The 16,942-nt window shown below is 40.6% G+C and overlaps 1 protein-coding gene across 10 annotated transcripts in view; it reads right to left on the bottom strand.

Moving 5' to 3' along the window:
* Positions 1–16,942, bottom strand: part of GIGYF2 (GRB10 interacting GYF protein 2) — a 75,445-nt gene that overhangs the window by 7,616 nt on the left and 50,887 nt on the right. For 4 of the 10 annotated variants that reach the window (XM_063166723.1, XM_063166732.1, XM_063166725.1 and 1 more), the window contains 13 exons: positions 13,983–14,200; positions 13,734–13,893; positions 13,456–13,656; positions 12,778–12,968; positions 11,923–12,082; positions 9,881–10,047; positions 9,425–9,513; positions 8,363–8,470; positions 7,716–7,813; positions 7,126–7,226; positions 6,180–6,341; positions 4,282–4,383; positions 1,391–1,549 (listed from right to left, as the gene is read on the bottom strand). In XM_063166723.1, the coding sequence (XP_063022793.1) occupies positions 1,391–1,549; positions 4,282–4,383; positions 6,180–6,341; positions 7,126–7,226; positions 7,716–7,813; positions 8,363–8,470; positions 9,425–9,513; positions 9,881–10,047; positions 11,923–12,082; positions 12,778–12,968; positions 13,456–13,656; positions 13,734–13,893; positions 13,983–14,200 (1,916 nt within the window). The remainder of the gene's footprint in view (positions 1–1,390; positions 1,550–4,281; positions 4,384–6,179; positions 6,342–7,125; positions 7,227–7,715; positions 7,814–8,362; positions 8,471–9,424; positions 9,514–9,880; positions 10,048–11,922; positions 12,083–12,777; positions 12,969–13,455; positions 13,657–13,733; positions 13,894–13,982; positions 14,201–16,942) is intronic. The other 6 variants (XM_063166726.1, XM_063166727.1, XM_063166728.1 and 3 more) reach the window with 6 other exon arrangements.

The following is a 16,942-nucleotide window of genomic DNA, read 5'->3' as shown; positions in this document are numbered from 1 at the left end:
AGGCAATACAAGGTTAGAGGAAGTCCTTGTAGTTGTTGTGTGCTCCTACCCATCCTGAGCTCACTCAAAACACACCAGGCAACAGTGTGGAAGGTGCTTTGTCTAAGTAACCTCACTCTTGGGTAGCAGCAGTTGTAGTGCTTTGATCTGGAGACTGTGCAGTGGTGGTACAAGTGTCTGAGTTTTCTTGAGTAGCTTTTAGGGACACACTTACGAGAAGGGGAGCTTTCCCTGGGGCTATTGCAGATCTGTGAGTCTGTGCCTGTTTCCAGCACCCTGCCTTCGTGTTTAAGCAGAGCCAGAGAGCTGAGGTGTCATGGAATGGGCTGGACTCGATCTTGAAAGTCTGTTCCAACCTTGTGATTCTGGGATTTGTAATCTGTGCTGTCTGTGTTGTTCATTTACCTTTATATTTCTCAGAAATATATATTTCCTAAAAATAAATGTTTCCCGTTGCTCCACCAAAGAACTTGGAAGAGAATGGCATCTCCCTAATTCACACCAGCTCATTTCTTATTACTTTCCTTCTAGTAGTTACACACCTTTCAGTCTGAGCTTCTGCCTGCTTATAGTACTTACAGTACCACCACACTTTCAGTGGAATAAAACTTGGCAGAAGTAACAGGAAAGAAGAGACAGGTGACAAAGACGGAGATATTTACTGTTGTTACTCAACAGCACAGTTCCAGAGAAGACACTTCTGCTAACAAATTACAGAAATGGTCATGGACATCTTACAAAGGAAGACCCTGAAAAGGCATTTTTAAATACTAACTGTGAATTCTGAAATGGATTTGGAAGTTAATGTGAAGCCAATTAGTTTGACCAAGGGACTGAGAGAGTATCAATTAGGGGACTGAAAGCTTAAGTTCCCCAATAGGGACTTCTAATACTGACCCCAAGGAGAAAAAAATCCTGTTAATAAGAACAAAAAGGAAAGAAAAAAAAGTTGAAACACTGGTAGTGTATATAGATTTGACATTGCACAGAAAAACTGCCAAAACTGACCAATTCAGATGACACTGAAGATAAAGTAAAGGCCAGAGAGAGCTAATTCAAAACAAACTGTTATTCTGATACTGTACTCTGCCTCAGAAAGGAGTATAAACACTGTGCTGCAAAGCCATTCTTAAGGCTAAATTTGAAGGGAGAAAACACACTCCTCCCAACCAAATCTCTTTACTAAGGGTGTATTAGATTCTGATTGTTTTGTCTGAAGTCAGGATAAAGGTAAACAAGCTTTTTTTACTCAATTTGATACTCTGTGCAAGCTCTGCTTTCTTTGACAAAAATTGTTTTGACCTCTCAAGCACTGCTGCAAATTTCAAAGCCTGTTTGTTGTTGCAGCCTCCATAATTAAACAGAAGAGGCTCCTTTTGTCATTTTTCACCTGTTTACGGATTAACTCCTCTCGCTGACGCCTTTCCTCCTCCTCTCTTCTTCTCTCCTCCAATCTCCTAAGTGCTTCCTCCTGTTGTTGCCTCTCCTCTTCCTCCCGCTGCCGCCTTAGTGCAATTTCCTGCTCCCGTTGTCGCCTGAGGGCCTCCTCCTGGAGTTGGGAACAAAATGTCAGTCTATAAATGCCATTTTATCAACAAACAACATCAGAACACACATCACAGCATTGTCTGGCCAAATAAGTAGCCTCAAGAAAAGCTCCCTAGCTCCAAACTAAGCTCTACCAGAACGGTGCATTAAGCACAACAACCCCACATGTAGTTCTGATGCAATGTGCATCTCCTACATAAATTATTTTAATGAAAACCAGAAGACATTAATTGCCCATCTTTGGTTTTTAAAATAATGGCATTGAGAATGATAACAAAAGGTGAGACTCCTCTTTTCACTATGTAGCACTAACAGTTGAACATTAGATCTATAAATATTTCAAAGTGTGGATATCATTTAATTCCTTCTGGGGGGGGCTGTCAGCTGTAAGTTGGAAGCTTCTCCTACTTACAGGAGTTTCTGAATAGTAACTGTTCAAGAGCACTACAAAACTCAAACACATCTCCACATACCAGAAAGGAGCTGATGCAGCCCAGTGCACTTAAGGACAGTTACTTTTTAAGTCTCAAGGGCTTTGACAGGGCTATCCCTATACTATTTAAATATTATGGGTAACAAGAGGTCTCTTAGGGACTTTGACTTTGGATTATCCCTAAATTATTTAAATAACTTCCAATAACTTATATATTCTGTTTTCCAAGTACTAAAATTGTTTACTTAACTTAAAAATTAAATATTAGCACCCTTTCCTATCAGCATAAACATTTTTCCATTCTGCTAGTTGGGTTTTTTTGAGGAATAGGTAGGAGACAAGCAGCTTCCTGTATATTGTTAAATGGGATCACACCTGGGGACCTCTTCCACCAGTTCTGACTTTCCCAAAAGCTGTAGTTTTTTCAGCCTTTTCTGACCTGTGATGTTCAGCAACTGAGTTAAGGCCACCCTCCTTTTCACCCCTCCTGTTGTCTGACTTACCCTACCAGCTCAACCTGAAGATCTTAATTTTTGGACCAGAACCTTTTTAAGCTTTTTGAATTTTGTATTTCCCTTTTAAAATGGCCACTACCACAATCACACTCCTGCAAGTTTTTAATAAGCAATACATTATTCATAGGATGAGTGGGGATTAAATGTGCAGCACAGATGTAAATTCTGGTAAATCAAGGAAGTCAATTGTGAAAATTAAGACCCTTTTATCTAATCTGACACCAAAGCTTCATGTACAGACAGTACAGATAAACTCACTACAGCTCCCTGAACAACTGCCCTGGGTTTTTCTCTGACAATGAATTTCAGATGCCTACAACAAAACTGTCAGTAGACAGAAGATCTTTTGTAAGTAATCCCATGGCATTGAACAGGTGCTGGCTGCAAGCCAAGAATTCATTCATATTCCTGAATGTCATATAAGTGGTTTGGTGCTAGATATAAGTACAGTGAGTGGGTTTTTCCACTAGCTGGACATAGAACAATAGCCTGTGATTCATTTTCTCATTAATCAAATCAGTTTCAATGCAACACATACCACCTGAACCATTTTTGTAATTTGTATTTTGAAAACTGTATTAACTGGACACATGCAGTCAAGTCACAATAATCAAGTGTCCCCAACACAAGTGCTGGAAAATTTCAGCTTTTATTGAAAAGGGTGCTGAGTAGGCTGAAGGTGTCAGTGTTTTTTGTTTGCCTGGAGACCACAGAGCAGGATCTGAGCTCAGGAGTGCTCAGTGCCAGCCACTCTGGGGGCTCTCACTGGCACAGCACACAGTACCTGGGAGAGATGAGCAAAGTCACCGAGTCCTCCTGTGGGACAACCCTTCATGACATCTCTGCCCTCCTCCCCCCTTGGGAAACAAGGCTAGAATTGCCATTAAAAAAGCTGTACAGATCTCCTTGCTCAGGCAAGGAGAGACACTGTTGAATGACATGAGTAAAAGACTTCTCTCCCCTACAGAACTAAAGATGAACAGTGTTTTACTGACACAAAACACCCTGTAAGAGATGAAAAGCTGGGAAACACAGCCTTTTTTCTGGCTCTTCACAGCTATAAAGATGTTGTCTTAATATTTATTTCTGTATCTCATTATTTGATGTTTTTGTTTGAGCATGTGACCGAAACCATTCAAAGCTCTCCAGCTTTCTGCCACTGACTGGTATGGGAAACAGTCCTTTGTTTCTTAGTGTTCCCATGTTTGCAGATATCTGCTCCCAGACATTCCCAATGTTCTTTAGCATCTTTCTTAGTAATTGTTTTCACACATCTTGCTGTATAGACAGCCTATTTCACATCTTTTAAAATATCTGTCATATTACAAAAAAATCCTTATGCAGCAATCCCCAGTTCAATAGACTCTGGATTTTTAAATAAAATAGAGAATTTTTTGCAGTCGGTGACAACTGCAATTCTGCTTGTCTGTGTTACTAAGGCTCACAAATCTTTTTGTTCTCCTCTTTGAAACAGGTATTTTAAAGGGAGAACTAAAAAAATAATTCAGAGAAAACAATTATTAACTGGTTATTAAACCTCAAATTTTGTTCCTGAAAGCAATCAATTATTACAAAATAGAAGATACCAGACCAGAGACAAAAACAAAATACAGGAGCTACACAAGCTGGGCATTACTGTTTTCAATTCTACAGTGCAAAGTAATTGATGAAAACTGTGAACAGACTGAATTCAACATTTGGTATGACATTTCAACCTACAGAATTGAACTTCTATTAGGTTTTTTTTTTTATTTAGAATTCACCATCAACAGCATATTTACTAACCTTATATACTAGTCTTTTATGCAGTATTACATCAAAAGCCTTCCTGAAGTCCAGGCAGATTAAGTCTACTGCTTCACCCCTCTCAGCTCTCACTGTCATCTCCTCAAAAGAAGTTAATCAAATTTGTTAAGCATCATCTCCTCTGCATAAATCCATGCTAATAAATCAGTTCATCCCTGATTCTATAATGCCTTTTAGTACAGAAGTCAGATTCAAATAATGACCAGTTTCCTTTTTTAATACAGAATACAATGTTATTTTCTCTTTCCAGAGAAGTGCTTAAACTCTTTGTTACCTTTTCAAGACATTACTGCTCAGAATTAAGCATTGTGGCAATTATTGCATTGGTAATGAACTAAGATACTTGCTGTTACTGCTTTCAACCCCGTTCTGCTTCCTTCGTGTAAATAGTTATTTCCCATGGCATCTCAGAACAGGAGAGTCAGACTGTTTACTGTACAAATCCAAAGTGGACAACAAAGCTTTGGAATTTATCAGACATTGTTATACACAGAGGCAAAACTGTTAGTGAAAAGAAACAACCCAAGTCTACTTGAAGCCAGCACAAATGACACAAATTGAGTTATCAGCTGAAAAATGTGTTCTTGTTATTGAACCAGATCTAAAGCAATGAATCTCAAAAGTTAAACTTTTGAGTATATTCTTGCTTCAGTGTTAGTTTGACCTCAAGTGGAGGATGCTTTTCTGTACAGCATAATGACTTCCTGCATACAAAACATATACACTAAAGCAAGGAGCCATTTATTTGCAGACTTGATTCCAAAAGATATCATGAAATTATCTATGTATTATACTGTACCAATTAAAATATACCTTCTGCGACAAAACCCAAACCCTGAGTGAAGAGAGATCTACAATGATCTTCCAAACAAATCTAGAGATTCTAGAGGCTTCCTCAGAAGTGTCTGATCCTTAAAGCAGGAAAATGCTTTACAGCTGCCTACCTAAGCTTGTAAGAAATATTATAAAGGACAGAATTATTTAGTTTTTTTGCCTATAATTCATGTGGTACTTTTCAGGATATTTACTAACTCCCTAGTGAATAAGCTCAGCCTTGTGCTTGCCCTTATCCTTCACATGCAAAGTGAAAACTTCAACTTTTACTGTCTTTCCCTCCCGCAACACTTAAGGAATAGCTACATTTTCTTCCATACAGAATTCAGAAGTAAATGCTAGAAATGCTAGCCAAACTAGTAATGTCTCAGTTGTGTATTCCTGGATGATTAAGAATGTACAATTCCTACATTCATTCCCCTACTGCAACACTGATCACATAACTCTTTTTAATATACTTGATCAAACTGCATCCCTTCCTTTCCCAAGTATCAACTCAAGTAAAAAAGCTGACAGACTCTATTACCCAGATATTAATTTATTAAAAAAAATTTTACTAGGTTAAGAAAAAGAACAGGGGAAAAATAAGCTGAATGTCAAATCACTTTCTGTCCACTATAGCCCTCTACCTCTTATTCATGTGAAACAGTTGCTCAAGCTCTATCTATTCCAGAACTTATCTTCCTAAAACACTTGACTGCATAAATGGGACATAAAGAGGAAAACATGCAGTAACTGGGTAACTAACTAAAGCCTAACATTGACATTAAGAAGTTGAGAGGGAATATTCCACATGGAATAAAGGCCCTGTTCTCACCAACAGAAACCTATCTTAAAGTGAACCATCAAGCCCATTTCTCAGATTGAAGGTTGGGCTCTTAAAAATATCAATAATGGAAGAATCATAATATACTCACATGAAAAATATTAAAACTGTCTTCATACACACCTACCAAAGATTACTTAGACCCCACAGGATTCTTAAAGTGAGTTTTATAAATTATTATAATTAATTAGAGATTAACTACATTGGGGAAACTCACTTGCTTCCTGCGGGCCAGTTCTTCTTCTTCCCGTCGTTTCCTCTCATCTTCCTGCTGCCTCCTAAGTAGCTCTTCTTGTTGCCTCCGAAGCTCCTCCTGCCTTTTCCTCTCCTCTTCCTCTCGTTTGGCCCTCATTTCCACTTCTCTCCTCTCTTGCTCTAGCTACAATTCACATAAAACTATACTCAGATGCAGGTAACGTATTCCTACACCATTTCTTAGGGCAACTGTGCTGACAATATAGGAACAGCTTAACAGATGAAGCCTCTAGCAGATGTTCTCCCTTAATTGCAATTTTACCTATCAGCTGGCTGCCTACTGAGGTCAGATTCCTGAAATAGTCCAGAACACTTTTGGACAATTTCTGTTTGTAACAAACACCAGTTTTCCAGTCAGTCTTTCTACATCAGCTCCTCAAAATACCCTCTGACTTTAGAAGTGAGTATTGAGTTGCTTCGCAGTTATCATAAAACAGTAATTTTCAGGAAATGTACAGAATGATAAAGGTTCAAACTCACAAAAAATTTAGTACTACAGTATATGTAGAATAACCATAGAAAATCGGACTCATGATTCCCCAAACCAGTCTGGGTGAAAATCACGAGGATGAGGAGCACAACTACTTGGTCTCAACTCAGGGTTTGGCCTGACAGCTCCCGATGATCGCATTTTAAAACAGGTGGCTAGTGAAGAGGTTTTAATCACAAATGTAGAACACAAACACTATTTCAGGGGTCAGTAGTACCTCCACAGCAATGGTTTCCAAACAGCTGTCCACAAGGATTTCATAACTTGTTTTTATAACCCCTATTCTCTTTAGGGTGTTTTCCATGAAAATCTAGTCAAAATCAACCATTGAAGAGCTCAGTCTTCCATTGGCTCAAGAATCACAATTACATTGCAGAAGAGCAATTCCAACTTCTTACAGTACAAAACAATTTCTGACCTTTGCAGCCTTGGCCTTCTCGAGCTGCTGTAGTTGTTCTAGAGCTGGTCCCTGAGCTGCAGTATCAATGGGCAGATCCCAGACACTGCTTCCTTCCCAGACTAGAGCGTGAAGAAAACAAACATTGACAAGCAAAAATAAGCACATGAACAACACATAACTGAAAGGGGAGAATCTTGTGTATGCTGTTACTACATTTTAGGAACTAAAATCATGTTAACACTTTTGCTTTAATCAGTAGAGGGCAACCTTATCCTCCTGGATAACAAGGCCAGTCTGTGACTGAAGGAAGGCTGGGATTCCCCTGAAATTCCACAGAAAAAACAGCTATTCCAGCTCCTCCCACCAGAGCAGAACATCCTTAAAGATCCCTTCACATCCAGACTTCCATAACCACTGGAAAAATTACCATATTCTTCACCGCTTTCAAATGGAACTTCTACTGCCAGGCAAAGTAGGCTAATCCAGTTAAACATCATGATGCAGAAATAATTTCCCTTTGTGTCAAAAAGTGAGGGATCATCTCAAAGATGCTGATTCTTAACATGTGGACTTTTCCCAAGAGACCTGACCCAGGCTAAGCACCTTACCTGTAGGCTGTGAAGCTGACTGAAGTTCCCATATTGAGCCAGTGTCCGGCACTGACACAGACCTTGTGACAGGTGGCATCATGTTCTGTTCAGATATTCTGTAATACCAACAGGAAGAGTCAACACGCCACTTCCAGGGAGAGGAGTGCTCTCAACACGTATGAGATTGAGTAACTTGTAACACACTGCTTTCCTTCCACACCTCTATTCAAAACAAAAATATGATGTGGACAACAGTAGTTGCTTGCAGAGTTCTTGCTGATCTCACCCCTGCTAAGTTAAGGGCTAAGCTACAGTTTTGCATTTGTTGCTTAGAGGCCAGTTTGAGGAACAAGCATCCAGTACTGCAGAACTGGAAAAGCTCCTCGGTGACCAGCACAACGTAACTGTCAGACAGGTACAATTCATCTCCTCATTTCCATAATCACTCTGAGGCAAAGATTACATATATAATGAAGTACTCCATATTCTGAATCTGTTTCCTATTATTCTGAAACATACTTATATTCATTACTATCTTTAACACACATAATCCTAAAATATGAGAAAACTTAACTAGGACAAACAGCTGACACAATGTAATTATTGTTATACACAAATTAGAGCACAGGAAGAACAGAATTCAGCTCAAGTCTGGGCTAGCTCACCTCATCTTCAGGGCCTGGAACTGTTGAAGGAGAATAGCGAGCTGCTGCTGCTGCTGGGATGAGAGGGCTGCCTTCTGCTGCTGAGCCAGCATCTGTGCATACTGTTGTCTTCAAAAGAGAAGCAGATAAATAGTATTTGTTCACTTATGCCCAAGCTGCAGGCAGATTTATGCTCTAAGGACTAATGCCCACTGACATATATAATGTACATACTAAATACTAAAGGAAACCACAGAACAGGAGCTTGGCAAGAATCAAAATACAAGAATATAGCCAGTTGGCTCACATAAGCAGAACCAGACTTCTCTTCACCCTCAGCTATGTCACCTGGCTATTACTGCCTCATGTTTTTCTTATAAGTTGTGCAACACTACTTCCTTTTTTGTCTAAATTCCATAATTTTAGCTCAAATTAGTCCGGCTCGATCACTGCCCACCTGCAATCAGTCTCTTCCCCAGTATGTCAAGGCATTGCCTAACACAGGAGCAGGCTCTTGCCTCATTCAATCATGAGCTGACCATCAGTATTGAAAAACTATAGTCACGACACATGCTTTCAGGATCCCCTGAAAAAGCAGTTTGACTGCTTTCTTTCCTTCAAGCTTTCAGGAGCTGGCCATAACCGAACAACTGACAGCTTTGGCAAAATGGATTTCAAACTGCTTTGCCCAGCAGGACCTTTCACTGATCTTCAAAGAGCTAAGCAAGCAGACCAAAGGTAAGTTCCACCTTCTCCATCTCCAGATCCAAAGATGTGTAGCCTTCTCCTGACATCAAAACATCTAAATGTCATTACTAGGACACCTGGGATTCAGGCTGACCCTAACAGCTACCTATAAAGCAAGTCTCACCAAAATCTATGTGTGACACTGGAAAGGATTCTGAAAAGTGCCTGAGGCAGATACACTGCCCTAATCCTGTGCACTAGAAACATCTCCAGTGTTTGTGGAAGCAGCTATTGCTGTTGGAGGTGAAGCAGTCCCAGCCCCACTGACTCTCCAGATGACTAAAAACACAGAACAGAACACAGCCACTGGAAGATCTCTGGGACAAGAACTCTTACTGTATTAGAAGATGCTGATACTGCAGGTGTTGCATTTGGATTAGAGCCAACTCTTGTTGTCTAGTCAGTCGCTCTTGGTCCAGCTCGCCCTGTGTTCAGAGACCAAACATTCTTTTTCAATAACATATATACAAAGAGTAGTAGATTGCAAATGCAAGCAATGTAGAAGTTGTATTTTTACCAGAAAAAAAAACGAAAATAGAAAAATACCTAGACATCAAGATTTACAAAGCCTGTGAAATGCACAGCACCTTTATATATCACAGTACCCAGTCTGCCAGCTACACCAAGCATTTTTAAATTACATGTCTGTTCTACTCTTGCAAAAGTAATCTAACACCAAGTTCAGCTTTGGTGCTTGGAACACCTGCAATTCCAAGACAGAGTAGATGGCACCTAAATTCAATTCCCACTTGTTAGAGGAGTATTTCAATACTGTAACTGTCACATAATTACCAGATGTGGAAGTGGTGCTGGGCCTGGAGTGAAGGGAACCCTGCCCCACATTTTCATGATGTCTCCAAGCGGCTGGAAGGTCTCATCACAGGCTCTCTTCACCAACAGTGACATTGTGAAGTATCCAGCCTGGAACCACTCTGCCATCTCCTGATTACTGAATGGACCTGAAATGACATCAACCAACACACGTTGTGGGGAAAGGGAAGCAAGGCCAGGTTCAGGACGTTGGAAACAAGGAGCTGGCTATGGTCACACAGTGCCCAGCACCAGGCATTGCTGTCTGCCTCACCCACTTGTGGGGACACTGCTCATCCAAGGCTGGAGTGTCCATGCACACCTGCACAGGGGCTACAGCACTGCCCCACAGCCTCAGGAGAAGTGCATGATGGCTTTCACCTTGCCTTGGAGGGAGCCATGCCAGCTCTGGGGTGAAAGCCAAGCAGCCACCAGGGTGTGGGGCTTGGTGCAGTTAATCCCCCTGCTGTCCTCCAGCAGCACTTACTGCTTCAGGCTCACAGCTTCCACCCCTGAGCTCAGCAGTACCTGCTGCCTGACACTGCTCAAACCACAAGTGCTGCCTTCCCCACTGCACTGCACAGATAATTAAACAATCTTAGCCTGCTTCAACTCCTGCCTTCAAACCAGAGGAATCCTCATGTTGTACACAAGTTTTGCTTCTGGAACTTAGCAGCTAAACAGATTCACCTCAAGTGAACAAGTACATTTTTTAAGATAATGAGGATCAAGTTTCTTTCCTTTGTAAAAATCTACATTTTTCCTTCTCTTTTTTCTAAGAAAGATTTCAGTCATGCCTTTCAAAGGAGCATTCCTATATTAATTTTACATATTCAAATACATAGAAAACGAGTATAAAAATATTATTTAACCAAGTAAGAACCACATAAATAAGTTCTGCAAGACATCTTCTGAAAAGTAGAAACATTCAGTAACCATTGCCTTCTCTGTAAGGAGCTTTTCTAGAAGGCAATTCCTCCTAGACAATATGAAATCACAAGAGGTTATCCCAAGAAAAGAAAAATTATTTGGAAGTGTTGGCTTCTTGATGTCACATTGAAGTACTTAATCCTACAATAAAAATATTTAGATTGCCACCCACCAATAAACACTGAGCAGTGACTGACATACACTGAGCAAATAAAAGCACTTGATGGTTAACATTCTTTAAACTTAAAAGAGATGAAAAAAACCCTAAAGACATGCAATACCTGCAGACAAGAGATTGACACAGAACCCACAAACAACATCCCCACCAATCCTATCTGGTGCTCACAGCTGAGAAGTCATTCCCACTACACAGTGTGAAGTCCAGCAAGGAAGGAATTCACTGTTTAACTGCACTTTTGGGAAGCAGATAAGCAGCTGCTAAACCGAGCCCTAGGACCTCCAAAAGAAATGTACCTTCTGAAAGCAAAGGTGCAAGTTATGAAAGTTAAGAAATATGAAAGGCCTGCTTCAAATCTTATTTACAAAAAAAATTCTTAAGCAAAAACTGAAAGCAGGGAGCGGTTCCTATCTATTAGATGAACTAACAAAGCAGTGGCTGCAAGTGCAATTTAAACTGAGATTCTGCACTGGCTGCTGGAAACCTGACTCCTCTTTGCCCTCGATTCTAAACAAATCACCCTCCCTGACTATTCCAGGTCTTCAGGCTGATTTCAAGGCTTCTTGTGGATTCTTTACAACTACTTGACTGGTCACATTCCTTGTTTGTTTCCACTGTTATCTGGACATCTGAGTAACTAATGGTACGTGAAACAGGTTTTAGTCTAACCTAATTTACAGGAACATGCAGTGATGGCAAACCTCAGCCCTGATAACACACAGTTCTGGACGTTCAGCCTGCTGAGCTCATGGGGGCAGTGATGGGTCGAACATATTTTCAAAACCTATCTCTAGAATGGTAAATTCCCTGTGCTGCTTTTGTAAAAAGAAGCTTCAGCATCTGTTGGTGGTAATTCTGTGAAGAACTCTAACAATTCTGTGAAACAAAAGAGGAAGTGTAAATGGCACAGACCTACCCTGAATTTCTCCTTGTGGATCTTTGTAGTACCACTTCTGCATGGCTTCGTGAAACAGGGGCATAGAGGAACCCTTTGCTCTGTGCTCTTGGATTTTTGCTGCTAGTCTTTCATCATCAAGGGCACTGTCCTGCAGATATGCCACCATTTTTTCTGCTTGCTGCAAGAGACATCAAAACCAGCAAGAAATACAAGAGTTAGATGAGGGCTTAGAGATTTGGAAATGAGTGTACCAAACACAACCAACCTTGTGCTACCCAGTGCTCCAGAGTGTACTAGGAATGACAGACAGCCCCAGGACAGGAGTGACCGCTACACAAACCTGGAGCTCTGTCTGCCACACTTGTCAGGCAGAATCCTGAGCAAGCACAATTCACCTGCTTACAAAAAGCTTTAGAGCAACTTGCCAAGGAGGTCCCATGCAGTACCACAGAAAAAAAAAACAGGCATGAGAGCATGAGCACAAAGAAGGTTCTACATCTCAGCAGTCATTACAGTTCCATCAACACACTGTTGTGATTCACTTACAGAATTTTGGTTGGCTTTTTGTTTGATGGTTTGTTTGTCTGGGGATTTTAACAGACATACATAATTTCTCATACAAATCAAAATGCTACTTAACAGTGGTCATAAGCACTATGGTCTCTAGCTCTTTAAACTGGGTATAGCATAGAAAAATATAACAGCGTGAATTATTTGCAAAAAAAAAAACCAGAGAGAAGCAGCTTTCAGTATACATTGGGGAGTGTAAAGTTTTAGCTGCATTTCTGATTTTATGGGCTTCAAATATTTGCTGCATTCCACATTCCTCCAGTCTCAAGACTGTCAACAACAAAGGAATTAGAGAAATTTTACCTGCTCTAGGTGTTTGAGGCCCTCTTCATCATCTGGATCAGTGGGAATGTTGCCCATGCCTGGAGCAGCTGTGACAGGTGTTTGAACTGGCCGCAGAGCAGGATTTGAATTGGAAACAGGAGGAGAAAGATGAGCAGAAGCAGCTGTGTCTGCAGAAATCTGTGGCAAAGGTTGAGCAAGAGAAGCCAAATCTAAAGAAAAATGTTTAAGTTAGTCCATTATCTTTAACATAAACGACAATTACTTTTAAGAACTTAATGCAGAGAATATTCAACAGCCCAAATTTAGCACCAAAGCAAAAGATTTTCAGATTTTCCTGAACGTACTGCTTAGAACACAGGTACCCAGCCTCACTTCAAGGAACAGTTTAGTTCTATCAGTGCAGAACTCAGCACATTTGAGCATGTCCCATTTCCTGGCCACACGCATTTATCCAGACTACTCTGCTGCACCACAGTGAGGCACATCCACAACAGGCTGATGTTTCTCTGGACTGCATTTCAGTGTGAAGTACCAGTGCACTGCATGCATCTGAGATGGCATATCCAACAAATCCTGTATTTATAGACCAGTTGGTGAATCTGGCTTTCCATCACCAGCACTTGCCTCTTTTTAGGGGCCAGGATTATTCACAGTGAGTAATGGAAACTTACTAAATTTATCTGTCAGGTTTATTACCTTCCCCTCTGTTGGACATTTTGGCTGACAGTGTATTCTCCACTCGATTCTCTTTATCTTCTGTTTTTTCTGTTCTTTCTGGCACAGACTCTTCCTTCCTTTCAAAAAGATTTGCCTGCAGCGGGTCTGGAGGCTGGGATTTCGGTGGGGTGTCTGACCTGGCAGCTGGAGATGATGCCTGAGCTGCTTCTTCCACTGCTTCTGCAACAAGGCACAGGTCTAAGTAACTGAGTTAACAGAAATTCTACACTGACAGTTGCAGGAGAAGTCCTCCCTACCTGCCACTATTCTTTCTGTTTTCTCCCCCTCCTTCTTGGTCTTTTCATGATCTTTGGCTTCTTCATTGTGGCTCCCTTCAGAATCAGACCTTTCCTCCCCTTCCTCCACAGGCCTGAAGTCCATCTCCTGTTCCTCTGGTATTGGCTCCTTCTGCACTTTCTGCAAAGTCAACGCAATCATCCATAACCCACCTGACATCACAGGACATTTGCACCGAGCGACCCAAGGGGCCCAAAGCAGCTTTTCACCTTTAAAGAGAGAAACGCTCCAGAGGAGTCAAAGGTGCCCATCTCCTCCTCTGCATCCTCCAAGCACCACTCAGGGAGACTGTCCCTGTCGTCGTCCATGCTGCCGCTGCCGCAGCGCACGCGGCGATAGCCCCGCTCGTCGTCTCGGTCCCGGAAATCAAACTCGAACCTCCGCCGTCGCTCCATGTGCTCCCGCCAGCCTGCGGAATGAGGGCCGTCTAAGGCAGGGAAAGGAGCTTTACCACACAGGCCTGGGGCAGTGCTCACACAGTGGGGAAAGGACACTGACAGCAATTCAGAAAGCTGCTACACGGTACAGCCCAGCTATGAACAGGCAACTTCAAGGGCAAGGCAAATAAGCAGAACACTTTCAAATATTGTCTGCTGTATATCCTCACATAATAAACTGTGGAATGAGCATTAAAAACCACGAAAGGCTAAAAAAGCTTGGCTACAAAATTTAGAACAAGCACGAAAATAAGACAAGCAACATTAGTTGCCAACTGAATTTACCAGCCATCATTGATTTAAGTCTTTGTGGCACCTTTACTTGTGTAAGATTTCATGTTTTCCTTCAGGGGCTCTGCAGAAGTCACATCCTGAACAAAACACCCATGTTTTTGCCTCTTGCCTTCAGATATGCTTTTGTACATATACATGAAAAATTGAGTGATAAGTGTTCAAATACCTTTGAAAGGACTGGTCAGTTTCTTGAATAGTCTTTTTAACCATGGAATAGCAAAACTTGGGAACATAAGAAATGGGAGAACATTCCCAATTCATATATAAACTTCATATTCAGAAGACACCATCATTCAGCCAAGCTTCAAATCCCCTGAGTGCAATAATGTTATTTAAGCTGTAAAGAGCTGGCTGCTAAGGAAAACAAATTGGGGGTGAAAGGACTGTACACAGCATTCCATGAAATACAAGCCATCTCTATCACAAAGGTGCAAAGAAAAACGAAGGCACCTTAGAGCTTTTCATGGTGGCTGTTCTCAACTGGATAAAAAAAGAAGTAAATTCTTCTTTTTTGCTCCAACAATCTGTGCACCAGAATCAGTGCAGCCTCACAGTATCAACTGTCTACCAAAAAAACCCAAACCACAGTAAAGGGAAGAAACGTGGTCCTGTTTCATGACTGATCAATGTTTCCACACTGACCTTAATACCTTAACTATTAATATTAGCCATGCAAAAATCCACCTTTGTCTCAAAAATACAGGAAATATAAATCAAACTCTTTCCAGAAAAATTCTGAACTTTCATCTTAAATTTTACCAAGGAAACACAAATGTTATCCTTTAACAAGGCCTTCACTATTCCCTATGTGCTTATTTGCAAATAATTCCACCAGATAACTTAACCTATGCTTCTAGTTATGCCTCACACAGCAAGTAGTATTAAACCATCAAATCAATGTTCTGAGGCAATGTTTTTAATGTTATTAAGGAAAGAGACTGAAGTGTAAGAGGTTGTTGACAACCAGACAGCATTTCTGATGGAGTCCCTGGACAGACAGCTCCTCATTACAAGCAGCCATGTCCATGTCAGGGCTCCCAGCAGGGGAGAGGAGCCTCTATTTGCCCACAGTTCACATGCCAATACCAGGAGTGCAGCTCTTCATAGTGACACCTAGAAATGTGTTTTTTGAAGGTAAATTCTAAGCACTTTGTTAAAGCCCAACTATCTTCAAAGTTAAAATGAAGAACCATTTAGTCTGCTTGCAGAGATTTAGTTACACCACCTTTAACAGCCCCCAGATTTTCAGAGCTATGTGGAGAGTCAAAAAGACATTGGTGTAGCAGACTCATGCCCTTGTTTCTTAGTAACCAAATATGTTTGTAAAAGCCCAGTTAGAATATAGGTCATAATTCAGGTCTGAAATATCAGGCTGCCAATCTTTTAAAACAAGCCAAGAGGAGAGATAAACCTGAATTCTTACCTGAAGTTTTTTAGCCAGCAGTTAGGACACAAACACAGCTTTAAGTTCAGCCCCATACTATCACGAGGCAATAGTTACATGCTCAGTATTTAAAGTGAAGAGACGATTTCAAGCTTAATTTATCCCTTGCAACTTATGGTGACATTGTAGGTAAAGTCTAGATAGGACTACTGGCTGCTTCAGGAAATCCAAGAACACATTAGCTTTATTAATAGCAATTTCTCTCTTCAAAGCTATATTCTCTAACTCAGTGAAATTTTCAATATATACTAAAGAATACTAAATGCTAAACAGAGCACTTAAAAGAATAGCACACCTTTGTGAGTATATATTATATATAGACCTAGTTCTTAGCTCAGTTTTGGAGCAAGATTCTCTAATGTACTTTAGTTGCTTCATGATATTTAAGAAATGCAAGGAACAACACAAAAAAAATTCTATTCTAGTTGAATTACAGCACCTGATTCTGAAAGTGGAGTGAATCAAGATGAATTTGAAAAGCCTTTCAAACAAAGCAGCAACTAAAAAATCTTTATATGAAAGTACAGCCTAAGGCCTCTGTCAAATGCTTCTCAGGAAAAAGGCCAATTTGAAGAGCTATTTACACAAAGACACAAAATCGTATCAGAAATTCTTGTTAAGAAAAACTTATTCCTATTCCTTAAGGCTGATTTGGTAACCAAAACCATAAACATCTATAGATCAGCCACTAGTTTTGAGACCACAACAGGTTTGTATTTGTTTCTGACAAAACAGACTTGGCCTTGTAAATTTAAAAGGCAATCATTGTGTGAATGCAAGAATTGTAACAACAGAGAGGGGGCTTTTAGACATTTATAATTTTAAAACATGGTTAAAAATTTAAAGGAAAAAAAAGAACTTCAAAGCAGCCAGTGAATCTAAATCTGTGATCACACTCTTCTAGCAGTTACTAAAGCCAGTGTAAAGATCCTAGCAGGGAGTACAAAGAGTCAAGCTACAGGAAGGACCAACTAAACAAACGAAAACAGTCCTC

This window comes from Melospiza melodia, chromosome 12 (genome assembly GCF_035770615.1).
Source record: "Melospiza melodia melodia isolate bMelMel2 chromosome 12, bMelMel2.pri, whole genome shotgun sequence".
Lineage (NCBI taxonomy): Eukaryota > Metazoa > Chordata > Aves > Passeriformes > Passerellidae > Melospiza > Melospiza melodia.
This window is presented reverse-complemented; position numbering and strand designations above follow the sequence as displayed.